The sequence below is a fragment of the Somniosus microcephalus genome, chromosome 10 (genome assembly GCF_052327205.1).
Source record: "Somniosus microcephalus isolate GS21.2 chromosome 10, FLI_Smic_1.0, whole genome shotgun sequence".
NCBI lineage: Eukaryota > Metazoa > Chordata > Chondrichthyes > Squaliformes > Somniosidae > Somniosus > Somniosus microcephalus.
The window spans coordinates 133,861,960-133,889,582 of record NC_140996.1 but is presented as its reverse complement, the minus strand read 5'-3'; the positions used below and the strand labels follow the sequence as shown (position 1 = coordinate 133,889,582).

At 46.2% G+C, this 27,623-nt stretch overlaps 1 protein-coding gene across 2 annotated transcripts in view; it reads right to left on the bottom strand.

Annotated features, from left to right (window-relative positions):
• Positions 1 to 27,623, bottom strand: part of LOC147111701 (NADP-dependent malic enzyme-like) — a 251,482-nt gene that overhangs the window by 35,817 nt on the left and 188,042 nt on the right. For both annotated transcript variants that reach the window (XM_085998812.1, XM_085998813.1), the window contains exons 7-8: positions 23,656 to 23,759; positions 13,833 to 13,942 (exon numbers count right to left, since the gene is read on the bottom strand). In XM_085998812.1, coding sequence (XP_085854938.1) covers positions 13,833 to 13,942; positions 23,656 to 23,759 — 214 coding nt within the window. The remainder of the gene's footprint in view (positions 1 to 13,832; positions 13,943 to 23,655; positions 23,760 to 27,623) is intronic.

Here is a 27,623-nt window from a genome sequence, read left to right as displayed (position 1 = left end):
TTAAAAAGGATTCAGAGACCCAGGTAAGGCCTCAGACCGCGGGTGTCGGCGGGAGGCGCGAGCAGGAAGCTTAAAAAGGCTTCAGAGACCCAGGTAAGGCTTCAGACCGCGGGTGTCGGCGGGAGGCGCGAGCGGGAAGCTTAAAAAGGATTCAGAGACCCAGGTAAGGCCTCAGACCGCGGGTGTCGGCGGGAGGCGCGAGCGGGAAGCTTAAAAAGGATTCAGAGACCCAGGTAAGGCCTCAGACCGCGGGTGTCGGCGGGAGGCGCGAGCGGGAAGCTTAAAAAGGATTCAGAGACCCAGGTAAGGCCTCAGACCGCGGGTGTCGGCGGGAGGCGCGAGCGGGAAGCTTAAAAAGGATTCAGAGACCCAGGTAAGGCCTCAGACCGCGGGTGTCGGCGGGAGGCGCGAGCGGGAAGCTTAAAAAGGATTCAGAGACCCAGGTAAGGCCTCAGACCGCGGGTGTCGGCGGGAGGCGCGAGCGGGAAGCTTAAAAAGGATTCAGAGACCCAGGTAAGGCGTACCAATCTCCAGTCTCCGAAGTCAGAGGGAAGGAGAGAGGTAAAAAGTAATCCAAGTGTGACGTCACCAGAAAGCGGGTAAGTGATTGGTTGGTAAGTATTTCTCTCTTTTTAAGCTTAAACTCTGTGGTTTATAGTTTCTAAGGTGCGATATTCATCATCTAGAATCGGGGCAGAGGGTATTTAAAAATAATATTAATAAATTTAATTAATTACATAGAATGGGAGATCAGGTGATGTGTTGCTGCTGCAATATGTGGGAGCTGGTGGACACCATTGATGCTCACGGTGATCACATTTGCAGTAAGTGTTGGCTGCTCGAGGAATTCCGGCTCTGTGTTGAAGAGCTGGAGTCCGAGCTTCAAACACCGAGACACATCAGGGAGGGGGAGAGTTACTTGGACTCTGTGTATCAGGAGGTAGTCACACCAATTAGATTAATTAATTCAGATGTAGTCCGTGGTCAGGGTCAGGATGGTGTGACTAGAAGTGAGGCAGGTACGGGGATCCAGGAGGTAGTGTTGGAGGAGCCGCAGCCCTTACTCTTGTCCAACAGGTTTGAGGCTCTTACTCCCTGTGAGGATGGGAACAGGGACTGCGGGGAGGATGAGCAACCTGGCCACAGCACCGTGGAGCGGGGGGCCATTCAAGTGGGGGGAGTTAAAAGAAATGTTGTAGTGGTAGGGGATAGTATCATTAGGGGGATAGATAGAGTTCTTTGCAGCCGAGAGCAAGAGTCCCGAAGGCTGTGTTGCCTGCCCGGTGCCAGGGTTAAGGACATCTCCTCTGGGCTGGAGAGAAACTTGGAGTGGGAGGGGGAGGATCCAGTTGTCGTGGTCCATGTTGGTACCAACGACATAGATAGGACACGGAAGGAGGTTCTGCTGAAGGAGTTTGAGCAGCTAGGGGCCAAATTAAAAAGCAGAACCACAAGGGTAATAATCTCTGGATTACTACCTGAGCCACGTGCAAATTTGGCTAGGGTAAATAAAATTAGAGAGTTAAATGCGTGGCTCAAAGACTGGTGTGGGAGAAATAGGTTTTGCTTCCTGGGACACTGGCATCAGTACTGGGACAGGCGAGAGCTGTTCCGTTGGGACGGACTTCACTTGGCCAGTGCTGGGACTAGAATCCTGGCGAATCGAATAACTAGGGCTGTAGAGAGGGCTTTAAACTAATTAGTGGGGGGGGAGGTTTTAAGAGAGCGAAAAATAAAAATGACAGCGGAGAAGGCAATAGAGCAAGGTAGCAGTGGGGGAATTAAAAACCAGAGCGTGTCAGGAAGGGACAGAATGTATAATGATAAGGGTAAAGTAGTAAAAGGGGTAAAAGCAGGAATAAATTGTCAGAAAACATATTTGAAAGTTCTTTATCTGAATGCACGCAGCATTCGTAACAAAATTGACGAGTTGACGGTGCAAATAACTACACATGGGTATGATCTGGTGGCCATTACGGAAACATGGCTGCAAGATAATCATGAATGGGAACTAAACATACAAGGGTATTTGACAATTAGGAAGGACAGACAGGAAGGAAAGGGAGGTGGGGTTGCTATGTTAATCAAGGATGGAATCACTGCAATAGTCAGAAATGATATTGGGTCAAAGGATCAGGATAGTGAAACAGTTTGGGTGGAGATAAGGAATAATAAGGGGAAAAAGTCACTAGTGGGCGTAGTCTATAGGCCTCCTAACAGTTGCAACTCTGTTGGTCGGAGTATAAATCAGGAAATAGTTGGGGCTTCTAATAAGGGAACAGCTATAATCATGGGGGATTTTAACTTTCATATTGACTGGACTAATCAAATTGGGCATGGCAGCATTGAGGAAGAGTTCATAGAGTGTATTAGGGACGGGTTCCTTGAGCAGTATGTAACTGAACCAACCAGGGGGCAGGCAATCTTAGATCTGGTCCTGTGTAATGAGACAGGATTAATAAAAAATGTCCTAGTAAAGGATCCCCTTGGAATGAGTGACCATAATATGGTTGAATTCCAAATTCAGTTTGAGGGTGAGAGAGTTGGATCTCAAACCAGCGTACTAAGCTTAAATAAAGGAGACTATGAAGGTATGAGAGTAGAATTGACCAAAGTGGACTGGGAAAACAGATTAAAGTGTAAGACGGTACAAGAGCAGTGGTCTACATTCAAGGAGATATTTCACATCTTTCAAGATAAATATATTCCACTGAGGAAAAAGGGGAGTAAACGAAAAGACAGCCATCCGTGGCTTAGTAAAGTAATAAAGGATAGTATTCGACTGAAAACAAGGGCATATAAATTAGCCAAATCTAGTGGGAGGATAGAAGATTGGGAAGCATTTAAAAGCCAGCAACAATAACTAAAAGATTAATTAAGAAAGGGAAGATAGATTATGAAAGTAAACTAGCAAAAAATATAAAAACAGATAGCAAGAGTTTCTACAGCTATATAAAAAGAAAAAGGGTGAATAAAGTGAACGTTGGTCCCTTAGAGGATGGGACTGGGAAACTAGTGGTGGGGAACATGGAGATGGCAAAGACGCTGAACAAATATTTTGTATCAGTCTTTACAGTAGAGGACACTAAAAATATCCCAACACTGGACAAACAGGGGGCAATGGGGGGGGGAGGAGCTAAACACGATTAAAATCACTAAGGAGATGGTACTCAGTAAAATAATGGGACTTAAGGCGGATAAATCCCCCGGACCTGATGGCCTACATCCTAGGGTCTTGAGAGAAGTGGCGATAGAGATTGTGGATGCATTGGTGATCATTTTCCAGAACTCCCTGGACTCAGGAAAGGTCCCGGCAGATTGGAAAACTGCTAATGTAACACCCTTATTTAAGAAGGGAAGTAGGCAAAAAGCTGGAATTTATAGACCAGTTAGCCTAACATCTGTGGTTGGCAAAATGTTGGAGTCCATTATTAAGGAAACAGTAACAGAGCATTTGGATAAACATAATTTAATAGGACAGAGTCAGCATGGTTTTACGAAGGGGAAGTCATGTTTGACAAATTTGCTCGAATTCTTTGAGGATGTAACATACAGGGTGGATAAAGGGGAACCAGTGGATGTAGTGTATTTGGACTTCCAAAAGGCATTTGACAAGGTTCCACACAAAAGATTATTGATCAAGATAAAAAATCATGGGATTGGGGGTAATATACTGGCATGGGTGGAAGATTGGCTATCTAACAGAAAACAAAGAGTTGGGATAAATGGTTCGTTCTCAGGCTGGCAATCAGTAACGAGTGGTGTTCCGCAGGGGTCAGTGCTGGGACCCCAACTCTTTACAATCTATATTAACGATTTGGAGGAAGGGACCGAGTGCAACATATCCAAGTTTGCCGACGATACAAAGATGGGAGGGAAAGCAGTGAGTGAAAGCAGTGAGTGAGGAGGACATAAAAAACCTGCAAAGGACATAGACAGGCTAAGTGAGTGGGCAGAGATTTGGCAGATGCAATATAATGTTGGAAAGTGTGAGGATATGCACTTTGGCAGAAAAAATCAAAGAGCAAGTTATTATCTAAATGGAGAGAAACTGCAAAGTGCTACAGTACAAAGGGATCTGGGGGTCCTGGTGCATGAAACACAAAAAGTTAGTATGCAGGTGCAGCAGGTGATCAGGAAGGCCAATGGAATCTTGGCTTTTATTGCAAAGGGGATGGAGTATAAAAACAGGGAAGTCTTGCTGCAGTTATACAGGGTATTGGTGAGGCCACACCTGGAATACTGCGTGCAGTTTTGGTTTTCATATTTAAGAAAAGATATACTTGCTCTCGAGGCGGTTCAGAGAAGGTTCACTCGGTTGATTCCGGAGATGAGGGGGTTGACGTATGAGGAAAGGTTGAGTAGGTTGGGACTCTACTTATTGGAGTTCAGAAGAATGAGAGGCGATCTTATCGAAACATATAAGATTGTGAGGGGGCTTGATCGGGTGGATGCGGTGAGGATGTTTCCACTGATGGGTGAGATTAGAACTAGGGGGCATAATCTTAGAATAAGGGGCTGCCCTTTCAAAACTGAGATGAGGAGTAACTTCTTCACTCAGAGCGTAGTAAATCTATGGAATTTGCTACCCCAGAGAGCTGTGGAAGCTGCAACATTAAATAAATTAAAAATGGAGATAGACATTTTCCTAGCAGATAAGGGAATTAGGGGTTACGGGGAGAGGGCAGGGAAGTGGACGTGAGTCTAGATTCAGATCAGCCATGATTTGGCACCTTAGTGCCAGCTGTTAAGGCCGGTTTCGTGGAAAAAATGGCGTCCGCCTCACTTCTGGCATGGGCTGCACCGGACACCATATTGGCGAGGGCAAAAAAAAAAGGCATAATTTTCCTTCGTCTGAAGCAGCCATTAGGCCATTAACATATTCAAATAAGAGGCCTAACGCCTGCTTCTGCTACTCCGTACAAATTTGGCTTGCGTCTGAGGCATCCAGTGCTAGCAATGTTTACTCCGGGGAAAACAAACGTTAAACAGCGCCAAATGGAAAAAAAGGTAAGTACTTACCATTATCATCTCCGACCTCACTCCCGACTCCGGCCGCCAGGCTCTCTCCGATCTCCCCCAGATCCTGGCCTCATCCTCAGGACCCCTCCGACGCTGGTCCTGATATCCCCCCAACGTTGGCCTCGAGCCCCGACCTCCCCCTGATGCTGGGCCCGAGTCCTGACCTCCCGCCCCAACCCCCCCCGATGCTAGCCCCGAGCCCCGACCTCCCCACAATGCTGGCCCCGACCTCCCCACAATGCTGGCCCCGACCTCCCCACAATGCTGGCCCCGACCTCCCCACAATGCTGGCCCCGACCTCCCCACAACGCTGGCCCCGACCTCCCCACAACGCTGGCCCCGACCTCCCCACAACGCTGGCCCCGACCTCCCCACAACGCTGGCCCCGACCTCTCCACAACGCTGGCCCCGACCTCCCCACAATGCTGGCCCCGACCTCCCCACAATGCTGGCCCCGACCTCCCCACAATGCTGGCCCCGACCTCCCCACAATGCTGGCCCCGACCTCCAGGCCACCCAGAGGCTGGCCCCGATCTCCCCACAATGCTGGCCCCGATCTCCCCACAATGCTGGCCTCGACCTCCCCACAATGCTGGCTCCGACCTCCAGGCCACCCAGATGCTGGCCCCGATCTCCCCACAATGCTGGCCCCGACCTCCCCACAATGCTGGCCCCGACCTCCAGGCCCTCCCCCAGAGTGCTTGCTGGGTGTTCAGCCGTTCAGCGCTGGGCTGAATGCCACAATAATGATAATCAGCAGGCAGCACCAAAATAACGGCATTGCCTGCGATCTTTTTATGGGTGTGAGCAAACTTCGCCTTATGGTGGCACCACCCATTTTCGGGCCTTATAGGATTTCTAAGCCGATGTTTAAGGCCATAAGGCTATAAGTATCTAACAGAAGGATGAGGTGCTTTTCCCCGAGCTTGCCTGGAGCATCATTGGAACAGTGTAGGAGGCCAAGGATAGAGAGGTCGGAGTGGGATGGAGAAATAAAGTGGCAAGCGACTTGAAGCTCAAGGTCACGCTTATGGACTGAACAGAGGTATTTAGCAAAGCGATCACCCAATCTGCATTGGGTGCAGCGAATACAGAATACTAAGCTGGAAGTACAACATGTAAATTGCTATTTCACCTGGAAAGCAAGCAATTCTGTTCTTTTTAAAAAGGAACCATGAAGGTGGAATGGCAGATATGTGGTACACAAGTCATCAGTAAGTGTCTTGAAAATGCAGAGACAATTTACATCTGAGATGCCCAAAGAAGCTGTGCCACTGGTTGCAGCAGCAAGTCAAGACCTACAGGAAGGCCACGTCAGCTCCAACACTTGGCAGCCCAGCTACATACTGTATGTCCTTGAACACGCCATAGGCAATGCCACAGATCATCATTATTTATTTTATATAAAAGAGAGCACGAACAAGAGAAAATGTCCAACCTACTGTATGTGTCATATTTCTAAATGTCAAAAAAATTAAAAAGCACACTTTTTCTTTGTTCTAGAGCTGGAAATGTCCAAGCATGTGGGAATCTGCAATATTCCCTCTTTAGTCAGTGATTATGCTCCAATTGATCTCAGGATTTATTTAGAACACTTTGCCTTGGAGTACTGGAGCAACGATCTTACTGGGACAGGCTAGGTTAGCAGCTAGAGATTACAAACAAGCTCCTGACTACCTAAAAGCAACATCATGGGAGATCAGCTAGTGTGAAATTATTGGCATGCCCATTTGTGGGATCTTGGTGTGTGCAACTTGGCCACTGTAGTTCAAAGTAATTTGTATTATGTGCAGTGTTTTGAGACACTTCAGAGAGATGTGATGAACGCTACGTAAATGCAACACTGTCTTTCTTTGTTCGTTCAATCACACTTTCAGCAAAATTTATTTGCAGGCACATTATTTGGTATATTTTGCCTTTTCCTTTTCAGATAAAAGTATACAATGTTCTCCAGTCTAAAGCTGGGTAGGTGAGACATGCAGCAACAAGGCCTATACCAACACTGGTCGCTAACCAACTACTTGGATACAGACGAAGCACAAAGCTGAGGAACTGGTCTCATACCAAAATAATTCTCACAATTCTCCACGCCAGAGGATCTACTATCAATTCTGTTGGGAGACCCCAAGAGGATCGCTTCATTGCTCAAAGGTGCAGACACATTTATTCTGTCTTTTTTTGTAATTTATCCTCATTGTTATTCTCCCATCATTCGTCCTGCCACCAAGCGAGCACCAAGTGGCTCTGCTCTCAGACTACATTTCATATGACTTTATACTTCAACGATAAACTGTGGATTTGAGCACAACTCACGTGGAAGGCAGACGACGTGCAATAGCAGCCCGGTTATGAATGGAATCAGCATTCTTCTGCTTGATGACACCTCACATTGGTGCTCCAAAGTGTGGCACCAACACACTGCCCCCAAGCCTACACTGATGTGTGTCTGGAGAACTATATTCAGGTATTAGAGGAAAAATACTGAAGAAACTCTCTACTGGTCTTTAAGACCTCAACAGTCATTACAACAGAATGGCATCACCGTCTTTGAAATTCTCGAATAATTAACTGTAGTACAACCAAGAAAAAGAAACACTGAGTCAGGTGCTAGTGATGTGCTCAGTTTTAATCATATTGATAAAGAAATTTAATGTAAACACACATTACACTGATTAAATATCTCTGTGATAAATGTTCACCTTTTCTCCTAAGTTTTTATGTTATTTTGATTTGGGTTTGTTGCAAAAGATACTCGCAATTTATGAAAGAAATTGTCATTTGCTGATAGAGACCAATTGGATACCTGTCAGAGAACTGCAGAGAATACGTACAGTTGCCTTTTTCTGTTATAATCGCACAGAATACTCCCTTTGCACATTTCAAAGAGATTTTCAACAAAGAAAGGAATATACAGGAAACTTTGGTTTATCCGGAGGTTATATGTCCGGAATACTCGATCTAACGGCAAAAATCAGTTCTCATTGCTTTTCTTTCCCCAGTCAAGCTACAGACGCTTGCAGTTGCAGCCGACTGTTTTGAAGCTGTTGCTAAGCAACAGGGTTTGTTGATTCACACGGAGCTTCTCAGTTTCGTATGTTTAAACATTAACTCTGGTATGTCCGGCACTTTTGATGTTACGGCACCAGCTCGGTCCCGTCAGTGCCGGATATCAGAAAGTTTCTTGTATTACCATTTTATTCCTGTTAATGCTGCTCTGTAAACTGATGTAAGTTGTTTACCACCATCAAAATTTGTATTATCATGATGGAAATACTATCAATTCAGGCTATAATAAAAGGTTACTGGAGCAGGGAGCTTGAACTCTGTTTGAAAAAGAAATTGTGTGGGAACACAGTTCTAAAGGGCAAGTACCCTACAGAAACTTCTTTTTGCAGTCAAAATTCATTCATTTTGCATTCATGTGTAGATGTGTCTAATTACAGAGGATAACAGTTGGAATAGGTCACTTAATTATCAAAGATGCACGTTTTCAGTGTTGTGGAATGCAAATGGTCACATAATTGAGGCCCACTCTGGCCAATACCCAATGCGTTAGTCATGATCTTCCAAAACTCTCTTGATTCAGGAATTTTCCCCTTGGATTGGAAAATTGCCAATGTCACTCCACTATTTAAGAAGGGCAAGAGATACAAACTAGGAAATTATAGGCCTATTAGTCTAACGTCAGTTGTCAGGAAGTTACTAGAATCTGTTATTAGGGACAGAGTGACTGAGCATTTGAACAAATATGAGCTGATCAGAGAGGGCCAGGTGGATTTCTAAAGGACAAGTCATGTCTAACGAGCGTAGTTGAATTTTTTGAGGAGGTAACTAACGTGGTAGATAAGGGACTGTCTATGGATATTATTTATATGGACTTCCAGAAGGCATTCAACAAGATTCCACACAAAAAACTGTTAACAAAAATGAGACTGCATGGAATTGGAGCCAATCTATAGACTTGGATAGGGAATTGGGGAAGGTAGGAGACAAAGATTAAGGATAATGGGTATGTACTCAAATTGGCAGAATGCGACTAGTGGTGTTCCCCAGGGATCAGTACTGGGACCACAGCTTTTCACTATATTTATAAATGACATGGGTGAAGGAATAGAGGCCTAGAAATTCAGTGGCCTGCGCCACCAGTTTGCGCCCAAAGAGGGCACTCAGTGGCTTTTGCGCCACTGGCCACACCTACCGCGATATTTAGCGGGGCGCTAATGGCGGCGTTAGCCTGTAGCGCTGCACCGCCACCGATGACGTCATCAGTGTGCGCAGCGCCCCGCCCCGATCATCATATTTGGCCGCTCCCGCCTCTTCAGCGCCGGCCGCAAATAGTGACCGGTACACAGGGGCCTACCTGTGGCGGTAGTGGCGCTAGTTAAGGTGGAGGTGCGGCCGGCCGCTTTTTCGGCGGCCGCCTGCCAGCACCTCCGTCCCCGGCCTCCTACACGCCCCCCCCGCGGCATTGCCGGCTGTTTCCCGAGAGCCCGGCACTTCTCCTTGGTGCCGGGCTCATTTGCCGGCACTCGCGAGCGGGGATCGCGCTGTTGCAGGCACCTCCCCCTTAACAGTGGGAGGAAGGCCTGCAGTACCGCAGCGTGCCGTGCTGCAGCGTGTGGTGCTGCAGCCCTTAGCGCGCCGATATTCAGTTTCAGCGCCCCAAGCGGGGCGCGGGAAGCCTCGATTAGCGGCCCGCTTCCATTTGGGGCGCAGAAACTGAATATCCGGATGGCGCAAGTGGCTCCGCTCGCAGCGGTAATTCCGGCGCCCAGGCGAGCTTGGCGCCCCAAACGGCGCCCAACTGAATTTTTAGCCCAGAGAGCCGTAAATCTAAATTTGCTGATGACACTAAGTTAGGTGGCACAGTAAATAGTGTAGATGGGAGCAAAAAGTTGCAAAGGGACATTGATAGATTAAGAGAGTGGGCAAAACTGGCAGATGGAGTTCAGTTTCGGGAAGTATGAGGTCATCCACTTTGGACCTAAGGAAGATGGATCAGAGTATTTTCTAAATGGTGAGAAGCTAGGAACTGTGGATAAGCAGATTTAGGGGACCAAGCACAGAAATCACTAAAAGCTAGCGGACAGGTACAAAAAATAGTTTAAAAGTTTAATGGAATGTTGGTCTTTATCCCAAGAGGGCTGGGATACAAAGGGGTGGAAGTTAGGTTACAGCTGCACAGGGCTCTGGTTAGGCCCCATCTGGAGAACTGGATTCAGTTCCGGGCACCGCACCTCAGGAAGGACATACTGGCCTTGGAGGGGGTGCAGCGCAGATTCACCAGAATGACACCGGGGCTAAAAGGGTTAAATTATGAGGACAGGTCGCATAGATTAGGTTTGTATTCCCTTGAATACAAAAGATTAAGGGGTGAAATAATTGAGGTGTTTAAGATGAAGGATTTGATAGAGTAGATACAGAGAAACTATTTCCTCTGGTGGGAGAGTCCAGAACAAGGGGACATAACCTTAAAATTAGAGCCTGGCCATTCAGGAGTGATGTCAGGAAGCACTTCTTCACACACAGGGTAGTGGAAATCTGGAACTCTCTCAAAAAATATTGAGGCCAGGTGAATTGAAAATTTCAAAACTGAGATTGATAGATTTTTACAAAATCAAAATACTGCGGATGCTGGAAATCTGAAATAAAAACAGAAAATGCTGGAAATACTCAGCAGGTCAGGCAGCATCCGTGGAGAGAGAAACAAAGGGGGCGATTTTGTCAATGGGGAGCTTTTGGAGGCGGGACTGCTGCTTGTCGGGTTTTAGTCCCGCCTCCATCGACTTGTGGCCAACCCATGCTATTTTCCCTTGATTGACCTTGTTAAGCCCACCCAGCGGGCTTAGCAGGCCAATTAAGGGGAAGCCGGTTACAGAGAACGTCAGCGTATGTTAACAGGCAGTTAGGTGGCTGTAATCCCCTTCCTGCTTCCAAGAGACGGACCCGGTGCGGGTCGGCTACCCGCCTCCAGGGGAGATGGCACGGAAAGGGGTTGGGGGCGGGATGGGTACCCGCCCCCAGATTCTGCCATTTTCCCAGCAGTCCCGCCTCCAAACCCGCCTTCCCAGGGCTGGCAAGATCACACTCAAGTTAACGTTTCAGGTCGATGAATCGATAACGTTTCATCAGAACTGGATTTTTAAGCAAGTGTAGGGGCAGGGAAAGGGGGGAGGGGACAAAAGAACAAGAACGAACAAAAGGGAAGGTCATGATAGGATGGAAGGCAGGAGAGATTAAAAGACAAAAGGGATGATGGTGCAAGGCAAAAGGAGATGGTAATGGGACAAGTTAAGAAACAAAAGATGAGTCTAGATGAGGTGTAAATGGGAATGATAGAATCATCAACAGCTGCCATGTGAAAAAAAAATAAGGACCAAGGTTATAGTCTGAAATTGCTGAACTTGATGTTGAGTTCAGAAGGCTGTAAAGTGCCTAATCGAAAGGTGAGATGCTGTTCCTCGAGCTTACGTTGAGCTTCATTGGAATAGTGTAAGAGGCCGAGGACGGAAAGTCAGAGTGGGAGTGGAGCGGAGAATTAAATTGACAGGCGACCGGAAGCTCGGGGTCCCCCTTACGGACTGAACGGAGGTGTTCCGCAAAGCAGTCACCCAATCTGCGTTTGGTCTCCCCAATGTAGAGGAGACCGCATCGTGAGCAGCGAATACAGTATACTAGATTGCAAGAAGTATTGATAGATTTTTGTTAGGCAAGGGTATTAAAGGTTATGCAACCAAGGTGGATAGATGGAGTTAAGATACAAATCAGCCATAATCTAACTGAATGGCGGAACAGACTTGAGGGGCTGCATGGCCTACTCCTGTTCCTAGGTTTTTATGCTCTCAGCTGCATTTACTGAAGAGAGTCTGAGCAGTGTCTCCCAGCAAAAGAGAAGGAATATTCAGGCCTAAAGTATTTGGAACAGCTAAGGAGCAGAGCAGGCATTGTACTCATGCTCCAGGCAGTAAAGATATCACACCAGATGGATGAAGGAGGATATATTTAAAAAAGCAAGAAAAATGCCCCAAAAAACTCTAAAAAAATGTTAAAGAATAAATTTGGCAAGGATCTTATATGAACACAAGGGCATTCAGGAATTCTAATTGTAAACAAATTAACATTAATAAAAATAGTTGGCAATGCAATGTGTTTGGAACACGAAATTCTACAGATGTAGAGGAATGTGGATGCAAAATTCATAATGGCTTTTAAAAAGGAAGTGGATAAATATTTGAAAAATATAAAAAAAGTGTATGGGGAAAGGGAAGGGGTATGGGTGCAGGCTTAATGGGAAAAATGGCCTCTTCCGTGCTATAAAATTCTATGATTTCATATTTTCATTTAATAATACAAAAACAATCCCGCTTCTTAATGGTGGATCTTTTGTGTTAATTATTGCAATGGGTTGCTCATCATTGTATAGGGTCTTTTGTAGAAAAACATCTCAAGATGCTTTAGAGGGGAACAATAAAAAGCAATGAATCACATATGCAGTTTGTCTGAAGTTTTTACTTGCCAATACAAAATTCTTTGTTCACATTAAATGAAGCATTAAACAATATGACAGATTTTATTGGGTGTGGATTCAAAATTTATAGTACGTCTGTTTTGAACTCAGACTTGGCTGAATTTAGATATGATATGTTGACGGGATGATCACATTTGTTAGAGTTTTTTTTTAATTCTTGGGGGCGGTAAGAAAATGTTTCGGAAATGACTAGCAGTCCTGGAACTCAACCCCTTAAAAATGTTAAACTGATTGGAGTGGACGACTGAAGTAGACATTCAACAAAAAACATCTGCAACCAGCACAAATCCTAAGAGACAGCTCAGCAACTGTTTTTGATTCACATCACACACACCATTCAATACAATGTTAGCTATTTACGAATGTTACTGTAGAATTAGATTTTCACTGATTATATTTTAGGATAAATAAGAGCTCAGATAGCTAAGTGTGGATTACCAACAATTCTGAACGGTTGCATGATAACACTAAACCACAAATTTGAAACCGATTTTCTCTACTTTTAATCAACAAGATATTTACCGTCATTCATCTTATTTCTGGGCCCCCTCATTATACAAGACCTACAAATTAGATGTCAAACTCAGAACAGTTCTCAACAACCACTACTGAGAAAGGATCGTCCTCTCTCTTTCCTCAGTTAGAAAACTGAACTACTCAGTCCGTGTACAGACATTTCTGGAGCTTCGTTCAGCTTTATCATGCCATAATGAACATTTTTTTAAAAATCGGCCACCTCATCAGATATTTAGCTTCATTATTATTTTCTTTCTCCACGGAGATCTCTCTTCATAATCAGAGTCACTCAGCTGACACTAGGCGCAAAACAGTCAGCAACTGGCTCAACTAGAAATTCAGGAAATTAGTAAATTGGCAAATTTTCCTCTCCTGGATGCTGACTGAAGTATCTCAGCTGGGAATGTTTACTATCTACCTGGTACTGTTGTTTGCATTATCCACATGTGTATGTCTGAGGTACTCTATGCTTAAGCCGCTCCCCTTAAATTTATCTTTTCCTTTAAGGATAGCAAAACTTGGAAAATTGCACTTGGGCTATGGTTCAAAGTGCCTGCAGTGAGAGGTTCAAGTTCAATTATAACAGATGGAAGTTTGTAACCCGAGTTTGGAAAGGTGAACAGCAATGCCTGCATAATGTACATCAGCCAATTAGATATTAAAGGTTAAATATTCATCACAGCTTAAGCATCCCAAGGGATGACTTATTTAACTGTCAATTTATAAAATGGCAAATTCTAAATTTGCTACCCAGTACTTTACCTACCTTGGATATCATCATTAAAAGTGAGGTACTTGTTGCGGTATTTGTTGAGAAGGCGAAAAGCATTGGAGTTTGCAAAATCTTCAAACTGAATGAGGCAGTTCATTCCGTATCTAAAATCCAATGAAATAAATGAATAATCAGTTAAAAATACAACAGCAGTAACTAAATAAACCAATTGGTAAGAATACATCACATTTACTAAGGATGAAAAAGACGCAAGGTTTTATTATTGTTGCCCATTTTGAACATAAAGATGATACAGGCATAGAAACATAGAAGATAGGAGCAGGAGTAAGTCATTCAGCCCCTTGAGCCTGCTCCGCCATTCAATGCGATCATGGCTGATCATCCAAATTCAGTACCGTCCCTGCTTTCTCCCCATATCCCTTGATCCCCTTAGCCTTAAGAAATATATCTAACTCCTTCTTGAATATATTTAATGAATTGGCCTCAACTGTCTTCTGTGGTAGAGAATTCCACAGGTTCACTACTCTCTGGGTGAAGAAATTCCTCCTCATCTCAGTCCTAAATGGCTTACCCCTTATCCTTAGACTGTGTCCCTTGGTTCTGGACTCCCCCGCCATCGGGAACAGTCTTCCTGCATCTAGTCTGTCTAGTCCTGTTAGAATTTTATAAGTTTCAATGAGATCCCCTCTCATTCTTCTAAACTCTAGCGAATATAAGCCTAATCGACCCAATCTCTCCTCATACGTCATTCCTGCCAGCCCAGGTGGCATGATGGGCTGAATGCCTTCCTTGTGTGCTGTATCATTCTATGATTCTATGAAATAGCACAGGACTGGATAGAGAATGCCTCACTACTGATTTTTAAAAAATGTTTATGATGGTCTTTATACAAGTGAAACATGTCACCACTTCACCCAAGATTCTCCAGTGATTCTATGGCTGCATGATCGTATGTTGAACATTGAGTTTGTCTTTTAATTTCAGTCCTGAAACACTGTGCGCTGCTGGTAACTTTAATCACATGTTTGATTCATTATAGATTTTCATGTTTCAAATATTTTAGCCAGTGAGATTATTATTCCTAAAAAACTAATTATATTTGGCTGAAGAGCCCATCGTGACTAGTGTATTGTTAATATACAATCATCTACAGATAGCTCCTACTCCTAGCTACTAATTTGCTTCCCTTATTCCCTGTTGATTGTAATAAATTATTCCCAAGTGGATGTTTCTACTTAACTGATTCAGTCATCAACTGCTTTAGAGAGATGAGGAGAGATAATTAACAGAATGATGTCAGGAAGCTATCTGCTGTTCGTTAAAATGCACTGGAAACTATAAATCTCAGATTGGGTGGGGTTTTAAAGTAGATTTAATGAAAACAATGCTTTGTGATTAAACAGAAGGTGAGCTTTCTGTTTTAATGCCCAACCTATTTTCTACAGAAAGTAAAAAAAGCTTTAAAAGTACATAACTTCTGATTTATGTCAATAGTGCAATTGCTCTGTTGAGTTCTCCAATTCACACCCGACAAGTTGTGGATTCCGTGTTAACCACATGGCCCACGTGATAGGAAAAGAAACCAATATCCTTGGATTCAGAAAAGGCTATGTGCTTTTGGCTATAGTGAAATATGACAGGACCCTCTGGGTAGAAAGCGAGAATTCCCAAAGTTCGTTTTTGCCCTTTTTTCAGCTATCACCTTTCTCCAACAATGTTACAGACCATGAATCATTGTCCCAGTTGCTGTTAAAATAAGGCTGAAATTGGCAATGTTGACATTTGTTTTACTTTACAATGATAACATCCATCTTATGAGAGACTTCATTTGTAGCCTTTAACTATTTAAAACAACAGCATAGCATTGCATTCGACATCCAAGAAACATACTATGGCCTAGAAATTCAGTTGTTAGCGCCAGCCGCTAGCGCCTTAGGAGGAGAAGTGGGGCGCTAAGCGGCTAGCGCCCGGGTGCGGCGCGATTGGCGCCTCTCGTGAACTTCACTCAAGATTTAGCGGCGGCGCTAAACCGCAGCACCCGCTCAGCTGCGCGCGCAGATCGTGACGTCATTTCATGGTGCAACGCCCTTGGTGCAACGCCCTTGGTGCGCCCCGATCCGGAACTTCAGTGGCGCTGCCCTTCTTTGCGCCTGGTGCCCCCAGCGACTGGTAGAGGGGAACGGTTCCCAGTCGTTGCGGGGTGCGCTATTTAAAGGGGACTCCTCCTGCATTATAAGTGGCAGCCATTGTGTGCCAATCCTGTGAGAGAGACGGATATTTGGAGAGAGACAAAGGCAGAGAGCTTTCTGCTTTGACTCAGCGCTCGCACAGGTACTTCTGGCTTCAGGCCAGAGCTTTGCACTTGGATTTCACTTTCAGTGCCATAGCCTTGAGTCGCCACATATAATGGGGGCTGCAATGGGTGGAAACGTTGGCTTTCTGCATTGCATTCAAAGGGCTCAGAGACGCCGTGAGAGAGTGCCAGTCATGGCCAGACAGAGAAGGGCCAAGAGGCGTCGGCACAGGAGGCCTTACCCACCCAGGGTATACCGCCAGCAGTTCTCATATCTGAACATGTCTGAGGAGCAGTGTGTTCGGAGGCTGCGATTCAGAAGGGAGGTGGTCACTGAGATCTGCCACCTGCTTCGCAGAGATCTGCAGCCACAGCTGAGGAGCAGGATGTCTCTGTCGGTGGCAGTGAAGGTGACAGTGGCTCTCAACTTCTATGCCACCGGCTCCTTCCAATCCGCTACTGGGGACATTGCCAACATCTCCCAGTTCGCGGTACATTGCTGCATCCGCCAGGTGAACAATGCCCTTTTCATAAGGAGACGTCAGTACATCTCCTTCCCCATGACCCTGGACAAGCAGCAAGAGCGTGCAATGGGATTTGGAAGAATAGCGGGCTTCCCCATGGTCCAGGGCGTAGAACTGATGAGTCAGCAATGGTCAGGCCTTGCTTCAGGGCTGCAGTGTGCAGGGCATGGAAGCCAAACAAGTCGACCCTCCCCCTTTAAGAGCTGCCCGGCGCCAGCGTGTCTGCCTTCAATCAACAACTCGCCGCACCTGCGCTGCGCCCGCCCTCGGTGTTAGCGCCTCGGATCGCCGGCTTAGCGCCTTATGATAGTCGTGCATCGCCTGCTTTAGCGCAGCAGCAACCTCTTGGGGCGATGCAACTGAATATCGGTGAAGGTGGCGCTAAGTTGCGCCGGGTGCTAAATTTAGCGAACGCCCGGCTGTAGTGCCCCAAACGTGGCTATACTGAATTTCTAGGCCTATATGTCATTTAAAAGAGCTGCTAGAGATTGCCCAATTCTAGTGTAGTTCTCAGATTCTCGTACCTAGTTTGGAAAATCCTCCTACAAAACATCACTAAGTGAATTACTTGTTAGCTTGGTACCGTAATAGGAAAATGAGATGACAGAAATCATACCATGAAAATTAAGGCATGAATTAGATGTGCATTTTAACCAACAGCAGTCGTCACCAAAAAGTTATGAGCAGAGTTTGTGACAGGGGCCAAAGATAATGGGCTCTGGTCTTCCCAATGATGAACTGTAGGAAGTGAAGACTTATCCAAGACCAGACGTCGCACAAGCAGCGTGACACTGCAGAGGCAGTCGAAGGTTTGATTGAGGTGGTGCAAAGGTAGGGCTGGGTGTCTGCAGATGATGTTGCTGTCGGACAGCATGTAGATGGTAAAGAGGAGTGCCAAAGAAGGAACCCTTGGGACCCGCCACAGATGATGTTGCAAGAAGCCACTGTTGGAGATGCTCTGCCTACTTTCATGTAGCTAGGACTGGAACCATGCAAGAGCAGCATCATGGAGCACACAACAGACAAGAGATGTTGGAGGAGGTCAACAGTGTTGAATGCAGTGGAAGAAAAGGCAAAGAGGGATAAGGCTCCATAGGCATGGTCATAAGAGAATATTGTACATGACTGTGGTTAGGACAACTCTGGTGCTGTCAGCAGGGTAGAAACCAAACTGATGGGTTTCAAACAGAGTGTTGCGGGAGAGATGGGCATGTGGCTGGGAGGCGACGACCCTATCAGGCACTTTAGAGAGGAAAGGGAAGTTGGAAACAGGATGGTAATTAGTGAGGACAGAAATGTTGAGGGTGGGGGGGGTCATAACAACAGTTAATATGGAGGGAGGCACTGATTGGACAGAATTCGAGTGGGAAGACAAATAGGAAGCATTGTTCTTTAGTACTGAGACCAAGTCAATAGCTTTGTTGATACATTCACATCAGAGCTCTTCTCTAGAAGGATAGAAAGCTCTTTTTGGTTACACTTAACTCTAACTGACAGAATATTTAAATAATGACTTATTACATCTTTCCAAAACATCTCAAGTGCTTCACACAAAATGAATTGTGTTGAAGTGCAGGGTTTTTTTTATATCTCTTGAGGGAACAATGATGATATTATAATTCATGAATCAAGAGAACACAAAAGAACAAAGCTTGGTCTGTTGAGATTAATAGTCCCAGAGAAAAGTAAAAGTGCTGTGATTCACAGTCCAACAGGGCTCATCCTAGGTGGTGGCATTCCTATGCCCGCTAACTCCTAGCCGACACGTCACTTGAAATTTCAGATTTAGAATGATAATAAACAGAGCTGCAATATTTTTGCAATTTTAACGATTTCTGGATTAGACATAGAAGGCCCAGTGGATTTAATCAGAGTGTAGGAAACGCTAGGTATTTTCTCTTAAAATTCATTATTAAATTTTATTTTAATACAATCATTAACCCCTTCATTTAAAAATAAACAGTTCAATAACTGCATTAAAATAGTGTGCAAAGGAATTTTACACAGTCATTTTCCCCTCAAGTGGTTAAAATTAAAATCTAATGGGCATTGCAATATCCTGTTCAAAATAAAGGCAAAGGATTGGATACATTAGTAGCAAACTTCCACAAAATTACACCAAGCCAAACATATTCCACCTCAAGCCAGAAGATTCAAATATATACCTAACAGAGCAGAGGGAGACGAAGAGGTGGAGGGGTACAGCGAGGTAATTCTACAGCATGAGCCTGAAGGACAGACTGCCAATGGTATGGCAGAGGAATGTAGATCCTGAAATTGTGGTCGACGGCGTAGCTAAGGAATACGCTGCCGACCTCGAAAAGAAATCCACATTTACCTGGTGTGAGGCCCCCTTCGCCAACTTGCGTTGTTTCACTGCGGAGTTGAGCGCAGCGTAGTGACCCAGGGGCGCACCGTGTGCGTAAGTGTACCTGGGATCACGTGGGCAGTGCTCCAATCAGGGAACAGAAATCGCCGATGCCCATTCATGATTTTTTAGTCTCACTCACCCCAGCTATATTAATAAATAAATCAATCTCTCATTCTTGGTAGATTGTTTTCACCCTTTGCCTATTTGTCTCTACGAGTTGTGTTGGGATCAGCAGATAGTTAGGTGGATATAGATAATTATTTTGAAGATTTTCTTTTATCATGACGGATGTATATTTCAAGCTGCTGCATATCTACCTCCCCTCCCCTTATGCTATGCAAATGGGCTCCTGCGCCTGTTTGCACCAGCCGTAAAATTTTGTTGTGTAATTGCTGGGCAGTTGGTGGGCAATTAGCCCAACTCTGTGCCAGCAATAAGGATTTCACAGTCACAGCGGATGATCTGTCAAGTCGGAACTTGCAGAAAATCACGAACGTGTGGTCAATTTCAAAGGCGGTATGATGGCGTACTCAGAGTACGCAGTCATACTGACTGCAAATTCTGACAAGCACTGCACAGATGCACAGCTGCACTCAGGCTCTCCCATGACTCCCTCCATATGCTTATGGAGGGAGTCACAGCACGCAGGAAGGTTCTCTTCCCTTCCCATGGGTGGAAGAGACCTCCCCAGGAGACCAACGCAGCCTGGTTGCACGTTGCACAGGAGGACACAAGCAGGGATGTCGTCAGGAGGACCAGGCTGCAGTGGCGCAAACCTTTCAATGATCTCAGTAGATCACAAAACGTTACTGCAAAGCCACACTCAACCTCATCCTGCTGTGCCACTCATCACATCCCCATCATTCTGCCTTCCCTACCCTACTCCTGCACATCCTTATTCACACCAACTTTCCTTGCACCTCCACCCATCCCTCTCTAGCTACATTATCACGTCCCCCATCACACTAGCCACCCCTCACACTCACCCTCATCCTAGTCAAATCATACCAACTAACAACACACAATGGTAGGCACTTGTGTTTTTTAGCCAATGTTCATGTGAAGTTTCTGTTAATGTGCTGTCAAACATTGAAATCTTTATTTTCAAAACTTTGCGTTCTTGGACGGATGTGTGTGCACCTCTGGAAGTGGCTTAGTAAGTTGCAGTGAATGCTGAGACATAACGGTACCCCCTGCACTGCTGATGAGTGTGAAAGAAATGGTTTGGGCATTGTAGGCATGCTTTATGGTGTTGGTTTGGGGTGGTGCCAACCTGGTGCATCATGTGGCAGCCAGGATGTGCAGCGTCAAGTGAAGTAAATGTGACCATGATGAGGCCATCCCTGACATCCCGGGTAGCAATTTGGTCGGGTGCTGATGCCCTCTGTCCTGTGCAGTATCAGGTTGTTGCTGTTGCTGGTGTGCCTGGTGATGCTGGTGTTGGGGCTGATCATGGTCAGACTCTGAGGACCAAGGTGAGAGAGTATAAAGTGCACCCATGCTGATGGAATAGATGGCAGGTGAAGTAGAGATGACAGAAGTGATCTGTCAATGATAGGAGGGGTAATGAGGTCTGACTGGATGGAGACTTGTGTAAAGACTTGCAGCATCCTGACTCTGTAGTGGAAATGCAGTTTAGAGAAGCTGGTGCTTAAGGGAAGCTTTCTGAATCAGCTGGGAGCTTTGACTTGACATTTGAAGCTGTCAACTCATCAGCTGATTCAATGGCCACTGACCTCCCACCTCAGCTTCACTGACGAGGTCTAAGCACAGCGGGAAACCCGTGAGATACCTGTGAAAGTTAAAAAGCTGGGAAAAAAAGCATTGTGGCTGTAATGATTTGAATTGGGTCCCCCTGCCGCTGCCTGTCGGGTCTGTTCAGCGCTGGCAGACCCGACATGTGGAAATACAGGTGTGCGCGTTTTGACAGCGGGTTCTCAACCCGCTGTCAATCATTTTAAATTTCACAGCTGGCCCGCCACCAATCGGGTCCACTGAGTGTCGGCAAAATCGCGGCCTGTGTTACCAGTGGACCCGTAGAGCAATTCTTGATCCTGAACACCAAATCTGACAGCCAGATTTGTTTTCCTCACTCTCATGTTGGTACTCGCTTTTTCAAAAAAAATAATTTAGTGCTTTGTTTTAACTTTATTTCACGTCGCCTCTTAGAATATCTTTAGCTTCTGACTTTTCATCACTTCCTTTTTGCCCACCGATAGATGTCACCTCTTCAGCCACTTGCTGGCCTCCAAATACCGCCATCTCCCAACTTCACCTGCTCCTGGCCTGCTCCTGCTGCAACTTCTCAAAACCCTTCCCTCACTCACTTGCAGACCTCGTAGTGTTATTCAGCTACCTAACAAATACAAGGAGTAAGCCCAAGATACAACCAGTAGCTGAAATAATTTCAAGGGTTCTTGGTTCATTAACGGGGCATGCTACAAGTTTTACCTAGCTATCAGGAAAGTGAAAGCACTCTCTGCGATCAATGAGTGTAGATTGAAACATGAAAGCCATAAATCTTTAGAGTTTAAAAAAATGCAACTAAGGGAGCAAGAGAAACATCAAAGCCTTGAAGTTGCATAGAAAAAGGCCACAAGGCTGTTGATCAGTGTTAAGAGGCTGAGTAATGAAGAACTCAGACTCGGAGAGGAATGAAAGCGGGCCGCATAGAGATAAATAAGATATAAAATAGAACAGAAAATATTAATCCTGAGCACTAGCTCTGACTAAAGCACAATGTAGAGCCAGTGACTCTACTATCCCGGGTAAAGGCATAATACTGACTGTCTGCTGTGTTTTTACACATTCTTACAAACTGGGAATAGGCTTCTACGGAAGGATGAGCCAGCTGGGATGAACAGTCTCCTTCATCTGTACTTGCCTCAAAAACAACAACTCCTACTTGCATTTATACAGCTCCTTTAACATAGTAAAATGCCCCAAGGTGCTTCACAGGAGCTTTACCAAACACACCTTGACACTTAAGACACATAAGGAGATATTAGGACAGGCTTAGTCAAAGAGGTAGATTTTAAGGTGTGTCTTAAAAGAGGAGGGAGGGGTAAAGAGGCGGAGAGGTTTAAGGAGGGAATTCCAGAGCTTTGGGCCTAGGCAGCTGAAGGCACGGCCACCAATGGTGGAGCGAAGAAATTCTGAGATGCGCAAGAGGCCAGAATTGGAGGAGCGCAGAGATCTCGGAGGGTTGTAGGGCTGGAGGAAGTTACAAAGAGGAGGCCATGGAGGATTTGAAAACAAGGATGAGAATTTTAAAATCTAGGCATTGCCAGACCAGGAGACAATGTAGGTCAGCGAGCACAGGGGTGATGGGTGAACGGGACTTGCTGTGAGTTAGGATACGGGCAGCAGAGTTTTGGATGACCTCAAGTTTACAGAAGGTGCAAGGTGGGCAGCCAGCCAGGTGAGCATTGGAATAGTCAAGTCTAGAGATAACAAAGACATGGATGAAGGTTTCAGCAGCAGATGAGCTGAGGCGGGGCAGAAACGGGCGACGTTACGGAGGTAGAAGTAGGCGGTCTTGGTTCTGGAGAGGATATGGGGTCAGAAACTCAGCTCAGGGTCAAAGAGGTTGCAAACAGTCTGGTTCAGCCTCAGACAGTAGTTAGGGAGAGGGATGGAGTCAGTGGCTAGGGAACGGAGTTTGTAGCGGGGACTGAAAACAATGGCTTCAGTCTTCTCAATATTTAATTGGAGGAAATTTCTGCTCATCCAATACTGGATGTCGGACAAGCAGTGTGATAAATCAGAGGCAGTGAAAAGGTCAAGAAAGGTGGTAGTGAGATAGAGCTGGGTCCCGTCAGCATACATGTGGAACCTGACATCATATTTTTGGATGATGGCGCTGAGGGCCAGCATGTAGGTGAGAAATGGGAGGCGGGAGCCAAGGACAGATACTTGGGGACTCGAGGTAATAGTGCAGAAGTGGTCAGAGGTGCCACTGGAGGTGATTCTCTGGCTATGACTGGATAAATAAGAATAGAACCAGCTGAGGGCAGTCTCACCCAGTTGGACAAGAGAGGAGAGGTGTGGGAGATGGATAGGTGTGGTCAACTGTGTCAAAGGCTGCACACAGGTCAAAAAGGATGAGGAAGGATAGTTTATCAAGGATCATCACATAGGATGTAATTTGTGTCTTTGATGAGGGCCGTTTCAGTGCTAACGGCAGGAGCGGTGCAGCCGGTTAACAAATTTTATCGATGTTAACAGAAGCTAAGGTATATGAAATTTAATAGGCAGATTTACGTTTAAATGGACCTCTTTTTAGAATGAAAAGCTGCTCCAGTGACATTTCCCTCAGTTTGCTGTGGAAACAAACTCCAGTTCATTAAACTTTACCCCGTTAATCCTTTTGAGTGTTTCCTTTACAACTTTAAAATGATATATTTTTTGTCACATGCCTGTAAAAGCAAGCTATGTAAATAAAAAAAAGTTGCTAGGTTCATTCATCTTCTCAAATGCTGAATTATGAGGACCTATTTGCTTTTTTGATGTTACACAATACACTTTAAATAAAACATATTTTGACATGATATTCCAATGGTCTGACACATTTATGTGCAATGGAAAATTTGTTTAAACAGGGACTGCCACCATAATATGAATCACAGTTAATTTTCTGCAGGGAAATAGTGGGTTACAACATGCTACCTGTCAGTGACTGCTTGCATGAACTCATCAACCAATTCATCATACTCCTGCCCACGAACTCTCTTGTGTTTCAATCCAATATAAAGAGGGTCACTGAGGAGAGTCTGGAAAAGATTATTTTAACCATTACAACTTTTTAATCTTTGATTAACGTTTTTTCTGTTAGGTTCTTCTCTTCCAAATTTTGCCTTGTAATTAATTACTCCTTCCATTTTTATACTTACAAGAAATCTAAATCTAGGAACATAGTGATCTTTTAAAATAAAAAAAAGTCACTTAGGTTCCTAGATTTAGATTTCTTGTCAACATGGCTGCAAGGTAACATCTATTTAATTAACAACAAATAAATGGAAGACTTTTCTAAATATTAGATCACGTAAATTACAATTTGGGTCTTACCAATGTCTGGAATGAAAGTACTAGAAAAAAAATAATTAAAACAACATTATTTTTGGTTCTGTAACAGTTTTTAGAGGCATACTAAAAACATAATTAAAGAAAACAAGAGTAACATTCAAAATACCAAATAACCATTTGTTAGGATTCTATAAAATCATTCTAGGTTAAGGAGTCTTTCATTTCTGCAGTGCAACAGTTAACAACTGGTAGGTGAGGTAGATTGAATCCCAACAGTTTTCAGATGTGGGTGAAAAGACAACATTAGTTCAGGGCTGGGAGAATTTTCAATATAAAATACATCCCACAGTTAGGCAGGGTACAAAAAAAACCTATAATCTATTTTATTTTATCTATATCTATCTATCTATCTATATATATAAATCGGTTGATCTGTCTGTCATTCTGTCTGTCATCGCCTGTGCGTCTCTGGCGGGCTATGCGCTCGAAAGTTACAGGGCGTACCTACGCGCACGTTACCCTCCAAAGAAAGCTTACGCTTCCGAGACGGTTTTAAGCGTATTTACGTTTCGGGCCGGGCTAAAATCGCGCCCGCGGTATCCCAAAAACCTTCAACATTCCGCTCATTAGCATCTCATTATCCACTCATTAGCGACAGAGTGACCTCGAGCTCGACCAATCGTACGCCGGGTTGCTGGCGTGTGCCGCCGGGCCAATCGGTGCGTGTGTGGCCGGGCCTTATCGTTCTGAACCGAGGTGAGTCGCCGCCATCTTGCTTCCATTCTTTTTCCTGCTTTCTGCGTCTTTCTTTTCAAATATACATTTCCACCAAAATAAAATTGAATTTATTAAATTGTTTTTAAAAAAAATCACTCATTTGTAAACCTAACCTGAACATTCTTTTTCCTACCTTTGCCCGTTTTTTTCTTAGGCCTCAAAGCCTGCGCCTTTCTTGCCCAGCCAGGCCCGAGCTAGGTGACTGCGCTTCTGCTAAGCTCCTCACCCCCCCCCCCACCGTGTCACGTTACCCAGGGCAACGGCGTCAGCCACGAGGGTCAGGGTACGCGTGCAGCAGGAGCAGGTGAGACGCGGCGTCTCTGTTCCGCGCTCGGCGGGGGGGGGGGGGGGGCGGGGCTCGGCCGCCTCTCAGAGCCGCAATCAGGCTCGGCGGGGGGGGGGGGGGGGCGGGGCTCGGCCACCGGCCGTCTCTCAGAGCCGCAATCGGGCTCGGCCGGGGGGGGGCGGGGCTCGGCCGCCTGCCGTCTCTCAGAGCCGCAATCGGGCTCGGCCGGGGGGGGCGGGGCTCGGAGAGCGGGGCTCTCGGCCGGGGCCCCCCCTTCTCCCCCGCCCCCCCTTCTCCCCCCCGCCCCTTCCCCCCTTCCCTTCCCGCCCCCTCCTTCTCCCCCCCGCCCCATCCCCCCTTCCCTTCCCGCCCGCCCCCTCCGCTCTCTTCCCCCCATCCGCTCTCTTCCCCCACCCGCTCTCTCTCTTCCCCCCAGTCGCTCTCTCTCTTCCCCCCCAGTCGCGCTCTCTCTACCCCCCAGTCGCTCTCTCTCTCTCTCTCTCTTCTCCCCCCCGCCCCCAGTCGCGCTCTCTCTCTCTTCCAACAACAACATGCCCTCAAAAAAGCCTCGCACCGCCGGGCACTTCAGCTAGTATATATATATATTTATATTATATTATATATATAAACGGATCGATCTGTCTGTCTGTCCTCCAGTGTGCGTCTGTCCGGCTATGCGCTCAAAAGTTATAGAGCGTACCTACGCGTGCGTTACGTCAAAATTAAGCTTACCTTTCCCAAAACAGTCGTAAGCGTATTTATGTTTCGGCCGCACAAAAATCGTGCCCGCGGTATCCAAAAAACGTTCAAAATTCCGCTCATTAGCATCTCCTTATCCGCTCATTAGCCATAGAGTGACGTCAAGGTCGACCAATCGTACGCCGGGTTCCTGGCGCGTGCGGGCAGGCCCTCCTACAGTCGAGTGACGGGACGATTGACCAATCCTACGCTTTGGTGACCTGACGGTCAACCAATCGGTGCCTGTGTGGGCGGGCCTTATCGTTCTGAACCGAGGTGAGTCGCACCATCTTGATTCCAAACTTTTCATTTCTTTTTCCCGCTTTCTGCGTGTTTCTTTTCAAATCTACATTTCCAGCAAAAAAAAAGTTGCTTTTAAAACACAAATTGTTTTTAAAAAAAGTTAATTAATTTGTAAATCTTTTGTCTAACCTCTATAATTCTCTTACCTTTCACCGTTTTTCCAGGCCCGGGGCCTAGGCTTCTCCAACTGCCAGCAGTGCAACTCTAGACCCAGGCTCCCGGCCTAGACAGAGACAAACACTGGCAGAGGGTGTGCTGCCTCAGCTCCATTCCCGGGGTCAGTAGGTGGGGAGGCTTCATAAGCAACTGGGGTAGGTCGCAAGCCCCGAATAATAATCTGAAGATCCTGTGTTTGCAGCTGAGGAAATTTCTTCTGCTGACAGTCCCAGGTTAACGGCAGCCATCTTTGTCAAGGAGGGCGAAAAGTTTCAGTGCGACGCCATTTTGATTCAGTGTGTAACAGAGTGCATGCGCGGCCATCTTAGTACAGGAACATAGAGTGGGTGGGGCTTCTGTGCTCCAAATCGGGTGCTGGTGACCGAGACAGACAATCGACTGTGTGGGCGGGGCCTAATCTTTCCAACTGAAAAGCAAGCGGCGGCCATTGTTTGTGATACAATACACTGAGAGGTGAGCACCCCTTTTTTAATAAAAAGATTGGTGAGGTTGTAAAGTGTATGTTATAGAAAGATTTACCAAAAATGTTTTATAAGTACAGGAAACTTTGTGCTATCCGGAGGTGAGCTATCCGGCAATCTGGAGCCACCGGCAAAAATCAGCAGCTGTTTTTTATTCTTTTTTGTTGTTGCTTTGTTTGAACAGTCAAGCTGTGCAAGGTCAGTAGCTATAGCAGTGTTTTGGCTACAGAGCTTTAGGGCCACACCTGAGTGTTTAGAAGCTGTTGCTAAGCAACAGGGTTTGTTGTTAAATACAGAGATAAGAATCTCCGTATCTCTCAACATTAACTCTGGAGAGTACTTGAGGCAAGGCAGCAGCTCGGTCCCGTGGGTGCCGGATAGCACAAGGTTTCCTGTACTTCAAGTTTATCTCCCCCCCTCCCTTTCCACCCCCCCGAACCCCCCCCAACTCCCCCCCTTCCCCCCCACACCCACTTCCCCCCCTGACCCCCTCCCCCCCACACCCTTCCTCCCCCTCCCGTTCCCCCCTTCCCCACACCTTCCCCTCCCTCCCCCCCACCCCCCTTGCCCTCCCCCCACCCCTCCCCTCGTCCCCTCCCCCCACCCTCCCCTTCCCTACTCCCCCCCCTTCCCCTACTCCCCCCCACCCCCACTCCCCCTCCCCCCACCACCCCCCACCCCGCTCCCTCCCCCCCACTCCTCCCTCCCCCCCACTCCCTCTCCCCCCCTCCCTCCCCCCCACCACCCCCTCCCTTCCCCCTCCCCACTCCCTCCCCCCCACTTCCCTCCCTCCCCCCACTTCCCTACCCCCCCCACCCCCCCCTCTCCCCCCACCCCCCCTCCCCCTCGTCGCTCTCTCTCTCTCTCTC